Source organism: Chrysemys picta, chromosome 4, assembly GCF_011386835.1.
Source record: "Chrysemys picta bellii isolate R12L10 chromosome 4, ASM1138683v2, whole genome shotgun sequence".
NCBI classification, from domain to species: Eukaryota; Metazoa; Chordata; order Testudines; family Emydidae; genus Chrysemys; species Chrysemys picta.
In genome coordinates, this window is record NC_088794.1 from 134954304 (window position 1) to 134970688 (window position 16385).

A 16385-nucleotide genomic window follows, 5' to 3' on the forward strand; every position below is an offset into this window, starting at 1 on the left:
GGATCTTAAGGAGTAAGTCAACTGCCAAACGTGATGTGTTGGCAAGACTCGTCAGCAAATTCCTCAGCAGTTCGGGCTCCATTCCCACAGACCGAAAGGAAAGACAGAGTGCGCAGTACAAAAAACGTAGAAAGATGGCACCAAATAGGGTGACCAGATCACCCCGGTCAAATATCAGGACGTGGGGGGGGGGAGAAAAAAAAAAAACAGCGGCAGAGCAAAATAACAACCCCCCCTTCCTCCTCCCTCCGCAAGCGCTGGAGGGAGGCCCCGGAGACGCAGGGGGAGCGTGGGGCTGGGGTGAGTGAGAGTCCGGCCTGGCCCCGAGCAGGCAGGACTCAGTCGGGCGGTACCTGGGGGGAGAGTAGGGGGGTGGCCCGCGGGGCCAGGCAGCAGCTGTTCGTTCTCCGCACCTGGGCAGCGGGACTCGGGAGCAGCCGCTGCTGCAGCTCCCACTGCCGCTGTGGGAGGAAGCGGCCAAGCATGTGGCGCTCGGCGGCTGCGGCTCTGGCACCCGGGCCCGAACCCCCCGAGCCCGGGCCTGTTGCAGGGACCCAGCAGCGCGCACGCTGCGCCCAGCCCCTGGCCAGTCGCGTCTGGGCTGGCTGGCTGCCCAGCTGGTGCTATCCCGCGGCGGCCCCGGGCGGAGGCATCGGCAGCCCAGACCCGTTCGTTCCCCTGTGGGACTCAAGCGGGACAGGGGGGCTGGGGCCTGCTGCCCCCACTCTGGGGCCGCCCGGGGGATTGCACCAGCTGGGCAGCCAGCCAGTCCAGACGTGACTGGCCAGGTGCTGGGCGCAGCGTGCCCGCTGCTGGGTCCCTGCAACAGGCCCGGGCTCGGGGGGTTCGGGCCCGGGCCCGGGCGCCAGAGCCACAGCCACCAAGCGCCACGTGCTTGGCCGCTTCCTCCCGCAGCGGCAGTGGGAGCTGCAGCAGCTGCTGCTGCCGAGTCCCGCTGCCCAGGTGGGGAGAACAGCCGCTGCCTGGCCCCGCGGGCTGCCCCCCTACTCTCCCTCCAGGTACTGCCCGATTGAGTCCTGCCTGCGCTCGGGGCCAGGCTGGACTCTCACTCACCCTGGCCCCGTGCTTCCCCTGCATCTCCGGGGCCTCCCTCCAGCGCTTGTGGAGGGAGGAGGAATGGCGAGCTTGCGGAAGAGGAGGGGATTTGGGGAGGGAGCCAATGGGGGAATGAGGGGGCGGAGTCGGGGCGGGGGAGGGGGGGGGGGCGCGAGCCCTTCCGGGCTCCGGAGCCTTTGCTTGTTTGTCTAATGTCCCGACCTAACATTGGTCGGGACAAGAGACAAACAGGCAAATATCGGGACAGTCCAGATAAAATCGGGACGTCTGGTCACCCTAGCACCAAATGTGGATGGAAGCACAGGGATTGCTGGCTGCGAACTGATGCATCATGGGGCGTTGGGACAGGACCCAGACTGCCCTGAACCCCCCGCCCCCTTCCCACAAGCCACAGCGCCAGAATGGGAAGAGGTGCTCTGTGGGATAGCTGCCCATAATGCACCGCTCCCAATAGCGCTGCAATTGCCGCAAATGTGGCCATGCCAGTGAGCTTGCAGCTGTCAGTGTGGACAGACTGCAGCGCTTTCCCTACTGTACTCTACAAAGGCTGTTTTAATTCAAAGCGCTCTACATGTGCAAGTGTAGACATGCCCTAAGTTTTCTTTAACCATCTTAAGATCTGTTTCTTTATCTGGTGATGGTGGGTGCTATTAGGACAGGTGCGCCTTCTTAACAGCCTGCTATTACATTGTTGTAATGTAATTAAGATGGAATGTGAGGATGTGACTTCTGGCTTCGTAACTAATGGCAGCTGCTCTCCTAAGATGGCTGCAGACACAGGCCTTAGGCCTCGCACTATGGCTACAGGAAAATGCCTTATCTTGACAGATTCACAAGGATTTTCTCTCAGCCCTTTATTCTCAAACTATTTGTGCTTTTCTTTTCTTTTCTTTCCTCCTTTCTGAACTGGTTTGGTTGGAAGGAGACCCCGGCTTAAATCCAGTCACTGCATTTCACTGTAAGAGGCAACCCGATAATATCTTTGATTGGGAGGATCAGCAATCACACGTAAAGAGAGACAAATAATATTGATGATAAATCTCCTGCACCATTTGCACCCAGAGAGCAGACAGGGAATTATGCTATGGCTGATGTGTGAAAGGTAATGTGGTGATGCTTCCTCAGGATGGTGAACTCTTTTCAGGAGTATGTGTTTTCCAGATGCAAGATTGCAGGGCTTAACAACAGTTTATTGAGTGCACCAGCATCTGCTCAGTAGGGTATGAGAAGGACACTGAAGCCTGGTCTACAGTGGGGGTTTGCACTGGAGCAGCTATAGGGGTCTCTGGACACCAAAGGCTGATCAGGGATAATCCCAAGTGCTGATAAGGAATATTTTTATATTTGTACCTGTAGAGCTTTCCCATTAGGCCTAGTTTAGATCCTTCCATCACATCACTGGCTCATCACCAGTGTTTGCTTTTCCTTTGCCATTCACTCACTCCTCTCCAAATCTGCCATGCAACTGAGGAGGAAACCGCATCCCAGCTTCTGCGTAGGAGCTGCTGTAGAGCATTGCTGGTGTGTTGGACTTAGTGCCGTTATTTTAACTGCTCCATATCGTATTGTAAAATAAGCAAGAAGATTATTTAGATCTGGTACCTCAGGCCACCGTGTTGCAGACTGTGACCTCCTCGGGGCCGAGTCCTTCTCTTCTCTGTGAATACTCACCATCCACACCTATGGCACTGCAGAAATAACCCGTGGCTTTGTGTTGTATCCACCATGCAAGGTTTTAACAAACTTTAACGGAACTTTATTTATAGCGGAAGTCTCTTTTCCAAGCTGTAGCGGCACACCCTGTAACTCTCCCAGCCTCCTCAACTCCTTCCCCCTCCTTCCTGTTTCCTGTCCTTTCAGACTCCCAACAGCCAGTGCTCCCAGTTCTAATAATTACAAGCAGCATCTAAACACCACACTTTGTTGATTGCAACCACAGAATCGTCACATAGGCCTTGGCTACACTTGCAAGTTACAGTGCTGTAAAGCCTCCCCCAGCGCTGTAACTCACTCCACGTCCACACTGGCAAGGCACTTACAGCGCTGTATCTCCCTGGGTACACCGCTGCAGGTACTCCACATCTCCGAGAGGAATAACAGCTGCAGCGGAGTGGCTACGACTCACGGGTGTGAGTGTAAACGCTTGCAGCGCTGTACTAATCACCTTGTCAAGTGGCCAATCCTCTAGGGTTACCATTCGTCCGGATTCCCCCGGACATGTCCGGCTTTTTTCAGTTAAAAATAGCGTCCGGGGGGAATTTGTCAATGTCCGGACTCCCCCCCCACATGCAGAGCATGCGGGGCTTACAGGGCAGCCGGCCGGATGGTGCCACTCGCATGGGGCTCCGGCAGCCAAAGCCCTTCCTCCACTTCCCCCCTCCTCTCTCCTGCAACTTGACACCACTTCCCTCCTTTCCCTCCCTCCCCCCGCCCTGCATTCACAGATCGCCGGCCGTCGCCTCGGCCTCCGGCAGTCTGGAGCTCCGACCCTGCTCCCCTCCCCGGCTGTCGAGCGCGCTGCTCTGCAGCACAGTAAGGGGGCTGGGGGTCAGAGAAGCAGCAGGGAGGTTCTGGGGGGGGGGGTAGTCAAGAGACAGGGAGCAGGGGGAGGGTTGGATGGGTCAGGAGTTCGGGGGGGGCTGTCTGGGGGTTGGGGGTGTAAGGTTTTGGGCAGAGTACAGGTGGGGGGGGTCTCAGGAGGGGGCAGTTAGGGGACAAGGCACAGGGAGGCTTAGGTAGGGGGTGGGGTTCTAGAGGGCAGTTAGGAGCAGGGGTCCCAGGAGGGGGCAGTCAGGGGACAAGGAGCGGGGGGGGTGTTTGGGAGTTCTGGGGGGGGCTGTCAGGGGGCAGGAGTGGGGAGAGGGATCGGAGCAGTCAGGGGACAGGGAGCAGAGGGGTTTAGATGGGTCGGGAGTTTTGGGGGGGGCTGTCAGGGGGTGGGGAGTGGTTGGATGGGGCGTGGGAGTCCCAGGGGTCTGTCTGGGGGTGGGGGTGTGGATAAGGGTTGGGGCAGTCAGGGGGACAGGTAGGGGGTAGAGTCCTAGGGGGCCAGTTAGGATGTGGGGAAGGTCTCAGGAGGGGGCAGTCAGGGGACAAGGAGCAGGGAGGCTTAGGTAGGGGGTGGAGTCCTGGGGGGCAGTTAGGGGCAGGGGTCCCAGGAGGGGGCAGTCAGGGGACAAGGCGTGGGGGGGAGGGTTGGGGGTTCTGAGGGGGCAGGAAGTGGGAGGGAGTGGAAGGGGCAGGGGCGGGGCTAGGGCAGGACAGGGGAGGGGCTAGGGCGGGGCTCCTCCCGTCCTCTTTTTTGATTGTTGAAATATGGTAACCCTACCAATCCTCTCCATTGTTGTGACCGGCTGCAGGAATGCGGAAGTGCCGGTTTCAAAGCTCGTACCACAGAGAAAAGCAAACAGATTGCAGCTTGCTTTGAGTGAGTGAATGAATGAGCAGGGGGCTGGGAGTTCGGAACTTGCAAAATAGAGAGCTGACATGCTCCCAAAAGCACTCTTTCTCCCCCCACACTCCCTGTCACAATCCACCCCAACCCCCGTTTTGAAAAGCACGTTGCAGCCACATGAATGCTGGGATAGCTGCCCATAATGCACCCCTCCCAACACAGCTGCAGATGTTACAAGTGTGGCCATATCACTGCACTGGCAGCTGTCAGCGTGGACAGACTGCAGTGCTTTTCCCTACTCAGCTGCACGAAGACAGGTTTACCTCACAGCGCTGTACAGCTGCAAGTGTAGCCAAGGCCATAGGGAGAAAGATCAGATCTCAGCCCATTCTAGGCTTGAAAGGGTTAAAGCACTTAAAAATCACTAACTAGCTAAGCAACTACACTGATCCTTAGCTCTTCTAACTGTCCCCATAAGCAATCTGGTATACTTTTGCTGCTCTTCTGACCGGTGCACAGAGAGAAGAGGTGAACAAAGTATTTCCACCACCACCTGAACACACACACAGCTCTCCTGGTTTATCTTTTCATTGCACAAGCCAAGCCAGTGAATCATTCCAGGGAATGTAGGACAGTTGGCTAAATACAACAGTTGCAATTGAGATTTGGTTGGACATGCATTTGGACCCCAAAGCAAATATTGTTGGGGTTCAAATCCACAAGGGTCAAAACCAAATTCTTTTCTCCTCTTGTAGACTTGCCTGGGATTGCACAGCCACAGTGGTAATAGGTCAGAATGTTGCCCAGAGCCCACACAAGCCTCGGGCAGAGAAATATACTTGCACAGATCATTTTGGGGCTAAGGAAAGATTCCCTTTTCCCTGCTGCACACAATGACCTTCAAAAGAATCACGGCAGCAGCCGGCTGAGTGTTTACAGACTCGGGTACATAGGTTCATGCACTCCAGGGCATTGTAAATCATTACTCTCCTTTTCCTGGAATTTCCCCAGGGCCTAGTCCCCTTTCCTTCTGTTATCCATGCAAGAGTGAAAGCGAAAACAGTCTCCGCGCCTGAACAGGTGAAGCACACTGCTGCAGGGACTTTTGCCTGGGAGACACTGACTTTCTTCCTCGTACGGGCTGTTTTCAATAAAGCCCCCTGGAAATCCAGAAGATGAGGAGGAGAGCCTCACTGTAGGGAGAGGGATCAGCTGCCAGGCTCTCAGGAGAGCAAGGAACTGCTGCTGCCAGCTAAACCAGGTGAGTTTCTCTGCCAACCCCCCTGTGCCCTGCAGGGATCCTAACAGCAGCAAGAGGCCTCCATGTTCATTCCCAGCTACCTGCAGAGCACAGGAAGGAGCCATTAGACATGCTCTCCAGAGGGCCTGCTCGGACAGGTATCACTCCTCTGGCTTTTCCTGTGGTGGCCCACCACTGTAGAGGGGAGGAAGAGGGGGTGAAAAGGCCAGCGGCGGGCAGCGGGGGGTTGAAGAGGTGAGCGATGAGGGAGCCAGCGGCGGGTGGGCGGGGATGAGGAGGCAAGAAGCGGCGAGCCAGCGGCAGGCGGGGGTTCTCGGGTATGGGGGTTTCTGGCAGGGGAGTGAGGAGGTGAGTGGCAGGTGGAAGGAGGCGAGCGGTGGGTGAGGGACTGAGGAGGGACGCAGCAAACCAAAATACAACTGTGCATGATTTTTATTGAGTCTGCAAAAGGCGCCCTACATAAATCAATTACAATGATTTCAATGTGTGTATGTGCATATTTATTTGTTTTTCCTAAAGTTAATTAAGTATTTTAAGAAAATTTGTCAGTGGCCACCAGCAAGAATTGGTGGCCGCACTCTGAGGCCACCAAAATTTTTGTTATGAGAACCCCTAACCTAGCTACATGAAACACTTTGTGCTCCCCCCTCGGTCTGTATCCACCTTCGCTTTCCTATTTTATACTTAAATTTTAATCTCTTTAGGGCAGGGCCTGTGGTTTATTCTGTGTTCTTATGGTGTTTAACATAGTGGGGGTCCATGACCGGAGCACATAGGTGCGACTACAATATAAATAATAATATTTAGCTAAGCTAGTGTACAACTTGACGGTTCCAAATCAAAAACAAAAAAATGGCATCTCACCTCTCCTATTTTTTTAAATTGTAACTTTAATGCTGTGATCTGGACTTACCTGCAAATTGTTTCCTACCATCTTGGTAAAACGCTGCTATTTTATTCTGATGCCTCACTGCAGTGTTGCTACGTTTTCACCCTCTTGCACAATATTATCTAATAGATTGTAAATATTGCATTCTTTGGCGCAGGGACGGTGCCTTCCGATATGTTTGTAAAGCCTCTAGCACGGTGGGGACCTGATCCTTATCAGGGCTGCTGAGGGCTACTGCAGTATAAACACTTCATAACCATAACTGTCCCCAGCCTTTGCGTACAATTCTAATGTTCTCAAAGCCATCTCAATGTAACCCATGTTGAACCCTGAGTCACAGGACAGCATGTGGAGGTGTGGGGGTGTGGTAAGGTTACCATATTTGAACATTCAAAAAAGAGGACACTCCACGGGGGGTGTCGGGATGACAGTGCTGCGCAAAGGAGGAAGGGGAAGCAAGGACTCTCCTTACATACCTATGCCAGCTACCAGGCCCTTGGGGCTGCAGGCTCACTGTCTCAGGAACAAGCAGGCAGGGACTGAGAGGAGCACTGGCTCCACCCCCTCACTCCATGGCCAGCCCAGCTCTGCAGACATGAAGCGGTGCTGTAATTTGCTGGTAGTTTAGAAGCACTTAGGGCCAAGGAACCATCTTAGTAGACACTCTGAGAGCGAAGGGCTACGAGGTGCAGATGGACTCCCTGATCGTCGGAGCCTTGGGCGCCTGGGACCCCAGCAACGAGCGTGTGCTGCGGACCTGCGGGATCGGTTGATGCTATGCACGGCTCATGTGGCGCCGCATGGTCTCAGACACCATCCGATGGTCCAGGGACATCTACATCGAACACGTCACTGGCCACCGACAGTACCAGGAGGCGTGAGCCAGAGCGACATCGCTCTTTGACTACGAAAACGGGACCAAAAGACTTTGTCCGTTGAACCATATGAACTGGAACCATAAACTCCTTGAACGTTAAATCTCACCAAATGAGGGTCAACCCATCCTCATCATTGTATCCACTCATTCTACTCCACACCCGAACATAGCCATTATATGAATTTCATACCCTCATATCTTAATGTCTGTACTCTGACTCATCATCCTTTTAGGCCCAATCAGGGATATTGCAGATTATATATTCCTTATGACACCCGATCTTAAACCAAACTTCGCACCCCTCGATAATCTGTACGTTATTCCCTGATAATCAGAAACTTCTATGCTTAAACTCTGTACCGTTCACTTTTTTTTAAAACATCATCTTAATAAAAAATTTTATATCAGGCCCTGCCTCCATCTCAAGCAGCAGCAGCATCTGTGGGAAGGAGAAACCTTTATTCGGGACCCTCCCTTCCCAGCCAGCCAGAGACATGAGGCCCCAGGGATTCACATCACAGCCCCAGCCAGACTCCCAGAGGCAGTGGCGGCACTGTCTGCACGGAGGAGGCAATTAGAGATCCTCCCAGGGTGGGTAATGGGGCATTCAGAACACTAAACAGGCTTTGGTAATCATCCAGATACGGAAGTCAAACCTCCCTTCAGAAAGCAAGGGAGACACTGTGCCTCTATGAGCTGTCACAGGGGCACGGTGTCTTACCCTTGCACCAGGGCTTCCTCAGCACAGGACTTAAAAAAATAATAATCACAATTTAGCCCTTTACTATAAAGAGAAATGAGATGAAATGGCACTGAAAAAGATGTCAGTAGCTGGCTCGTTGCCTGAACTCGGGCTCCTAACATATTAGAAATTGTGGGCAACTGTTTTTAAATGCTCCTAGTGTAGGTAAGGCCTGTGAGACCAAAAAATAATAATAAAAAAAATCAGATCGATCTGCAAACTGTTCCCAGACTGGCCTTGATTTGTGTGACTTTGAAGTGCTTTCAGACAGTGTGTGCTATATAAAAGTTCATTGCATTTTGTAGCCTCTGCAGAACTGTAACCATGACAATTCAGAGCACAGAAAGCATTATGCTTTGATTTCTTATTTAAGGAACTAGAGGCGAAAACTGAGGCTTTTCAGTGTGCTTTAGTCACTGCTGTGTGATGTCGATAACTGACCATCCACATCTCAAGCCAGATTCCAAGGCTGAATGTCTGCAGATCTCTGTGCATAAACAAGGCAGCAGCAACCAAGCCCAAAGCTAACATGTCTGGGTTATAGGCTGTGAATGCGCAGATCTGGCTAATGCATAGATCCGCCCTAAATTGCTTTAAACTCAGCTAGAGGGGGAAACTAATGGTACCAGTTTAGGTACTGAGAGTGCATAGCATACCCGAAAGTATACAAGAGGGCTGCTCTCAGGCATTGAACTGGGGCCCTCTAGACTAAGAGCATGCACGTGCACAACCTGTGCTACAGAGCCAGGCTCTGAAGGTAGGGTTAGGGGACCCAAGGACCTCTGAATGCTAAGTGGCAAGGGGGTGCAGAAGGGTTACAGGAATCACCTGATTCTGGTCTGTACATTCTGGTTCACCAAAGAATGTCATGTGAAGTCTTAAATGAAAGCTGGCGTCACACCGGTCATCAATATCTTTGTGACATGGGTACGTACAGATACTCTGAAAGGAGTTGTGCATATATGCAGAAAATATGTTTTTAAAGTCTGTGTCCAGATATTAGTCAACAGGAAAAGTGACAAACAGGTTGTCTGTCAGACAGGAGATGCCTATCCATTTACATGTAAACTGAGTATTGTCTCATTCACAGTGGGTCCCCTATCGCCAGTCTGAACTGAATGCAGATGAAGGACTGTAAGAAAGAATCTTAGATATAATCTAACAGGAAGTGAAGCACAGGGGGGGGAGAAGAGAGCCTTCTCTGGAGGTGCATAGCAAAAGTTTGCTTGAGTATATTGGGGATTGGAGGGAACAAAGGCCCCCTTCACTGAGGGAGTAAAAGGGCTGCCATCAGGGATTGAAGGAAGTGCTTTTGCATCGTAAAACAGGGGTCTCAACCAGGCTTGGTTGAAAACTCTGGAGAGAACTTTGGGTGAGATACGCTTCTTTAGACAGGAGGGTAACTTGACAGTTAAGGTTAGTATCTAGAAATCCTGTTATGATTTTGTTTTTGTGTCACCATTCGTTTTCATATTCTCACTCGCTATCACTTGAATCTCTCGTCTCTGATAATAAACTGATTCTTGTTTTCACTATAAATATATCTGTGTGCTGTGGTGGTAAACAAAGAGCTGGTCCAGAGTTGTCTCTTATAAGCTTGTGTGTCCTGTTCCTTTGGGAGCAGCAGGCCTCACTCTAAATTCCGTGAGAGTTTAGTGGACAAGGGGCTATTCATGCAGGGAACGCTCAGAGTATTTGGAGGTTGGTGTGTACCTATCGCTACTTGTATAGAGAGGGGGTGGTCTGTGGAGGCCTGGAAGGCCATGCTTATGCTGCCAGGGGCTCTTGTTTTCAGGGATCTGATCCACAGCAGGTATAGACAAGACTGCTTCATGCACGAGGCAGGTGATGGTGAGGTGCCTCCCAACCCTGGTTACGCTGGGGTGCAACAAAGGTTATTACAGACTTGCCTCCTCTGTCAATTCGACAGAGTGGGGGATACAAAGAGTTGCTGCCTAAGGGTGACTCATGAGACACAGCAATATCCCAGCATTACATAGATCCCACGTAATTCTTACTGCTTAATTCTGCTCGTCTGTTTCTTTTCTTTGACTAGTTACTCCTCCTCCTACTAAAAACCAGATACCTGAGCCCAGTGAAAAAATGGCGTCTCCAGCAGAACCAGCCTCCCCAGTACAAAGCACTGAGGATGAAGGAACGGATTCTGTTTCTGATCTGAATAGCTCACCGGTGAACAATCTGGAGGCAAAGAGCCCCGAAAGTGCTCTCAAAAGAATGTTAAGCTTCAGGAGAAGTAAACGAAGTCCAGCCAAAGACAAAGCAAGCGAAGACTCTGGCACCCTGAGACGAAACAAAGGTTTTACACTGAAAGGCTTCAAACAAAATGAAGAGGGCAGCAGTGCTAAAAACATGACCAACAGCAGTGTGGACAAGAGTGGGGAGAATACAGGGGCAGAGCCCATTCTCGCAGGTAAGAGGTGAAAATATAACCCACTGTAAAAACACTTGCTAGGATTCTAATAAGATTCAATCAAAGTAGACTCTGCAGGGCCCCAGCGCAATAGAGCATTGAATGAAATGGACTTGCCTGGGTAGAGAATAGCCTGATCCCTTGCAAGGTCTTTCTGGAGTCTTTAAAGGCTGAGCACAGAGACCAGGTCTCCCAGATACCAAGGGAGACCCCATGAATGGGATGATCTGCGGCCCCGTCAAATGGTATTTTATTAGCATTGAAGGATCCTCAAGAGGGACACTTATAAGCTTTGTGATGATACATTACAAGAGACCTTTTGCATGAAGCATATTCCAGTTACGTTATATCACACACATTAGCATATTTTCATAAAATCAGAGAGTGCAACATCACCCCATGCTCATCCTGCCAGGGGCTCTTGTTTTCAGGGACCTGATCCACAGCAGGCGTAGACAAGACTGCTTCATGCTTCACAACCCTGGTTACGCTGGGGTGCAACAAAGGCTATTACAGACTTGCCTCCTCTGTCAATTCAACAGACTGGGGGGATACAAAGAGTTGATGCCTAAGGGTGACTCATGAGACACAGCAATATCCCAGCATTACATAGATCCCACGTAAGTCTTACTGCTTAATTCTGCTCTTGTCTGTTTCTTTTCTTTGACTAGTTACTCCTCCTCCTTCTGAAAATCAGATACCTGAGCCCAGTGAAAAAATGGCGTCTCCAGCAGAACCAGCCTCCCCAGTACAAAGCACTGAGGATGAAGGAACGGATTCTGTTTCTGAACTGAATAGCTCACCCGTGAACAATCTGGAGGCAAAGAGCCCCGAAAGTGCTCTCAAAAGAATGTTAAGCTTCAGGAGAAGTAAACGAAGTCCAGCCAAAGACAAAGCAAGCGAAGACTCTGGCACCCTGAGACGAAACAAAGGTTTTATACTGAAAGGCTTCAAACAAAATGAAGAGGGCAGCAGTGCTAAAAACATGACCGACACCAGTGTGGACAAGAGTGGGGAGAATACAGGGGCAGAGCCCATTCTCTCAGGTAAGAGGTGAAAATATAACCCACTGTAAAAACACTTGCTAGGATTCTAATAAGATTCAATCAAAGTAGACTCTGCAGGGCCCCAGCGCAATAGAGCATTGAATGAAATGGACTTGCCTGGGTAGAGAATAGCCTGATCCCTTGCAAGGTCTTTTTGGAGTCTTTAAAGGCTGAGCACAGAGACCAGGTCTCCCAGATACCAAGGGAGACCCCATGAATGGGATGTTCTGCGCCCCCCTCAAATGGTATTTTATTAGCATTGAAGGATCCTCAAGAGGGACACTTGTCTTGATACATCCCTTTAATTTGCTATTTCTTACAGTAATGCTGCTGCACCTTTTTCCCCCAGGCCAAGTCATAAGGCTGCGCACTCACATGGGCCATGTCTACTCTAGAAAAATGGGTCTATGTTAACTGACCTTTACCTAACCATATCTCTTTCCTAGAGTGGACACATTGCAATGCCTTTCAACCTGACTAAGCAACACTTCTAACTGCTTAGCCAAGGTAAAAGGCAACACAGTGTTTCCACTTAGGAAAAAGGTTGAGATGAATTAATACACCCTGACCTAACCTTGACCCACATTTCTAATCTAGGCAAGACCCAGAGGCCATTGTTGATGCCACTGTATGGACTGGTTAGAAGGGCAGTGTGGCAACTGTGAGATCTATATCAGTGAAGGTGCTTAAACTGCTTCACATTGTTACAGCGTGAGCTTTGTAAAATGGAACTGAGCCCATCTTGTCAGCTTTGCATACCTAATGGCCTAGATTCACAGATCATGACCAGAAGGCTCCATTATGATAATCTAGGCTCCCCTCCTGCATAAACTTGTGTCATTGCACTGAGTCCAATTACTTGTGTCTGCACCAGAGCATCTCCTTTAGAAAGACCCCCAATCTTGATTTAAAGATGACAAGTGATGGAGAATCTCCCACACTCAGTGGTAAGCTGTTCCAGTGGTTAATTGCCCTCATTGTTTTTAAAAAGTGGGTTTTATTGCCAGTTTGAATTTGTCGACCTTCAGTTTCCCCAGCCATTCAATCATGTTGGGCCTTTGGCTGCTAGATGAACGAGCCATTTAGTATCAGAGCTCTCTTTCCTGCCTAGGTACTCACAGTGATCCAATTGCCTCTTAAACTTTCTCTTTGATAAACTGACTAGACTGAACTCCCTTAGCCACGTCACCACACCCAGAGCTCCCGTTTAGAGGGCTCAAGTTCCCAGTGACCTCCGGGAGCCGGAAGATGCTCCAGAATAGGAGTCTCTCACACAGCAGCGAGAATCTCTGCTGTCACACCAGTGCTGCATCCAGAAAGGCAGTTTTGTACGCTCTCTATTTCTAGTTAGCAAGTGAAATTAGACTAATGACTGAGCTGCGGTTCTTGCTGCGACAGTGGGAAATGGAAAATTTAATTGGATCAGCCCCTTTTTGGACTCTAGTGTTCCATGATTATCAGGGCCAGCTCCAGGCACCAGCGAAGGAAGCAGGTGCCTGGGGTGGCCAATAGAAAGAGGCGGCACTCTGTCCGTTAGCGCGGCAGCATGTCCGGTCTGCAGCAGCAATTTGGTGGCGGGTCCTTCACTCACTCTCTTCCCCTTCGGCGGCACTTCGGCGGCAGCTCAATCGGGTTTTTCTTTTTTCTCTCTTTTTTTTTTTCGCCACTTGGGGCGGCAACAAAGCTGGAGCCGGCCTGATGATTATCATAGTCCAAATGGTGCATCAACCAACGAAATTGGTTCAAATTATTACTAGCAAACTACCTTCACTCCTATGGCGTGGCGAGGTATAATGCTGGCTGTTTGTGGTCCCTTAGAACTGTGTTTTCAAGGCACTTTTATCATCGTTTTTCAAAATCTGCACAGTAGATAACTCAGCTGAGTGGGAGTGTAAAAGGAAGGCCCCCCCCACTCCTAAAGTGACCGGAGACTGAGAATGGATTTTCCCCATCCCTACCAGACTGGGTAACAGCATACAGTGCTTGGAAACCAGCGTTACAGCGAATAGTCAGTACCTAGTAGTTATGTGCATGTCTGCAAAATGACTGTGTCGTGCCAGCCAAGGTGGGGCTCCTTTGGCTTCAAGGAAGTTACGGTGGGGATGAGTCAGACCCATTCTTTGAGATCTTTTTAGTAGACTCAGGCAAATATTATTATTTCTATTACAATAGCACATAGGGGCCTCAACTGAGATCAGGGCTCCATTGTACTAGGCATTGTACAAACATACGTTGGAGAACACTTGCCCAGAAAAAAGTTACAATACAAAGGGAGAGAAGGGGAAAACAGAGGCGCAGGGACCATGATTTGCCCAAAGTCACAAGCATAGCACTGGTGGAGCTGGGAGACAGGGATCTAATCCCAGCTCTCAGTCCAGGGCTCTCTCCAGTAGATCTTGCCTCCTCTGATGACTTGATGCAGTGGTCTTATGTTCAGTGTGAAATCTGCGCAGCCAGACTGATTTACAGTGACAACTATAGGAACAATGCCGTATGACGCATATTTGCTTTAAAATACACAGTACAAACCAGAAATAGCACCACAAATAAGATCGCCAATCTGAAATATATCTAAGCAGAGATGGGCCTGTGCTGCCAAATTCAGGCATAGACCCAAACAGAAGTTCGGGGGTGTTCGGAGCAAGAGCTTTAAGTCGGTCCCATCTTGGAGTTTGAGATGCTAGAGCTACAAACGTTTCAATGTGCTGTCTAAGGCAGCAGGTGTGGGTGGGTCTTAGGGGGAACCTGAATGAGGAGAGGGCAGTAGACAGGCCAGCCAGCACATGAAGGGCATTCCAATGACACAGAATGTCTAAAACGCACCATAGCTCACAAGACCTACTCACAAGATGCTAGAGAGATACTACTTTAATTCCCGAGTGCCATTTCCACAGCTCACAAGACCTGCTGGAACGGCAGGAGCTTTGGAAGAAGTTGGTTCTTCATTCAGGTGAAATTCACATCACTGGTACAAAGCCCAAGAGATCAGGTTCATGCAGGCAAAGTACGGGGCGATGGATAGAGGCTGTTAGCCCCCAGCTCAGAGCTGCACTCCAGCCCTCCCAACATCTGGGTTAGAACGGTGGCACTACCCCTGTGCACCAGTAACATGGAGGGCTAGGACCACTGGGTCATATCCCATGGGGGAGGGTCTCAGAGCCCAGGCTCCAGCCCAAACATCTACACTGCAATTTCGTAGCCCCGCAGCCCGAGCCCCGCGAACCTCAGTCAGCTGATCTGGGCCAGCCGCGGGTCTTTCATTGCAGTGTAGACATACCCTGTGAGCCACGGCTCGGATATTTCAGTGATTTCATCTGAACAGTATTTCTCCTCTATGTCAAACATGAGTTAGGGAGATTAAAGGTGACCTGGAATGCCACTCTTCACGCAGGATGCAGTAGAGAGCCAAAGCAGCCCCACAGTCCTGACTCAGACACTGCTCTCTCCTGTGATCTTTACTGTTGTAATAGGCACATTAAAATATCTAAAAGTAAACTCACAATCTGCTCTCTCCCCCGCCCGTGTTCTCTCTGCAGTCATGGAAATAAATGAACTTATTCAGAAAAAGCAACTTTTGGAGGCATTTGCAAGCATCAGGTGTTTGGAGAAAGAAGTTATAACTGAAAAAGAGGCCAAGAAATATGAAGACAATCCTACAGAATATGCCCGGAAAGCCAAGGATGTGGATTTGCTTTGTAACTCTGTTGCTAACTCAATCAGATCCATTGTGGAGGAAACACTTGATCAGTGCGATATAGATGAAAGTCTGTTGACTTCTATGGTGACCGTAATCTCCAAGGAAGAAAAAGTTCATGCTGATGTACAGAGCCCCAGCTCTTCAGAATCGGACGGGGTTGGCAGACCCAGAAAATGGCGAGACGTGTGGAAGGAAGCTGTCAGAGGGAGTGCTGAAAAGAGAGTCCGTAACGTGCCTATTTCATTGAAGGAGGACAATGATTCTTGGCTCGCTATCCATTTAGGGTTCCTCAGAAAATGTGTTATTGAAGATTTATTGAAAATCAAGCAGTCGTTACAAAAGTGTTACCCAGATGATTATAAAGTTTGTGGAAGATACGTGGAGTCCTTTCACGGAGCCATTTCTTCACACCTGCAAAATCTCTTGCAGAGACCCTTGGAATTCAATGAACTTTACGCATTACTTGATTGGGTTGTTAACACGTACTATAGGTAAGCTACTATTCCCCATGCCAACTCTCTCTCCTCCAAATAATAATTTGGCTCTGAAAATCTGCAAGGTGCTTCAAGACACTTTTAGTTATTCTTGGGTTCCCATGTGAGTAAGACAGATGCAACCACTTGAACTATAACGGAACGTACCAATCTGATAAAAGATAGTGGCAAAGGCTTGTGCGTAAAATGCTTAACACATGCATCCACTGTACATTTAGATTGCCTTGTTTCTCTTAGTCACTGACTTGCAGTGCTCACGATACCCATAAGTTCCACTTGCCAATGTTATATTTCAGCTCTAAGAAAGCTCAGTTCCCCCCCATGGAAACATTTTGCAAAGTGCAGCCTCTATTAGCAGATCTTTCCAGCTGTAATGCATGGTGCGTGGAGGAACTCTGGGCTGCACCTGTTTAAGCTGTGATGCAGGTTGGAAAGAATCTACACTGCCACCTGTCCCTGTTGGTAGGGTGACCATAC

At 50.1% G+C, this 16385-nt stretch overlaps 1 protein-coding gene across 2 annotated transcripts in view; it reads left to right on the forward strand.

Moving 5' to 3' along the window:
- The first annotated feature begins 5425 nt into the window (after positions 1 to 5425).
- EXOC3L4 (exocyst complex component 3 like 4) overlaps positions 5426 to 16385 on the forward strand; it is a 48973-nt gene continuing 38013 nt past the window's right edge. The window contains exons 1-4 of one of the 2 annotated variants that reach the window (XM_024105156.3): positions 5426 to 5732; positions 10297 to 10671; positions 11343 to 11717; positions 15254 to 15905. In XM_024105156.3, the coding sequence (XP_023960924.3) occupies positions 10344 to 10671; positions 11343 to 11717; positions 15254 to 15905 (1355 nt within the window). In that variant the 5' untranslated portion in view covers positions 5426 to 5732; positions 10297 to 10343. Of the gene's footprint in view, positions 5733 to 5772; positions 5870 to 10296; positions 10672 to 11342; positions 11718 to 15253; positions 15906 to 16385 lie in introns of those variants that run through there. The other variant, XM_065593654.1, reaches the window with a different exon arrangement.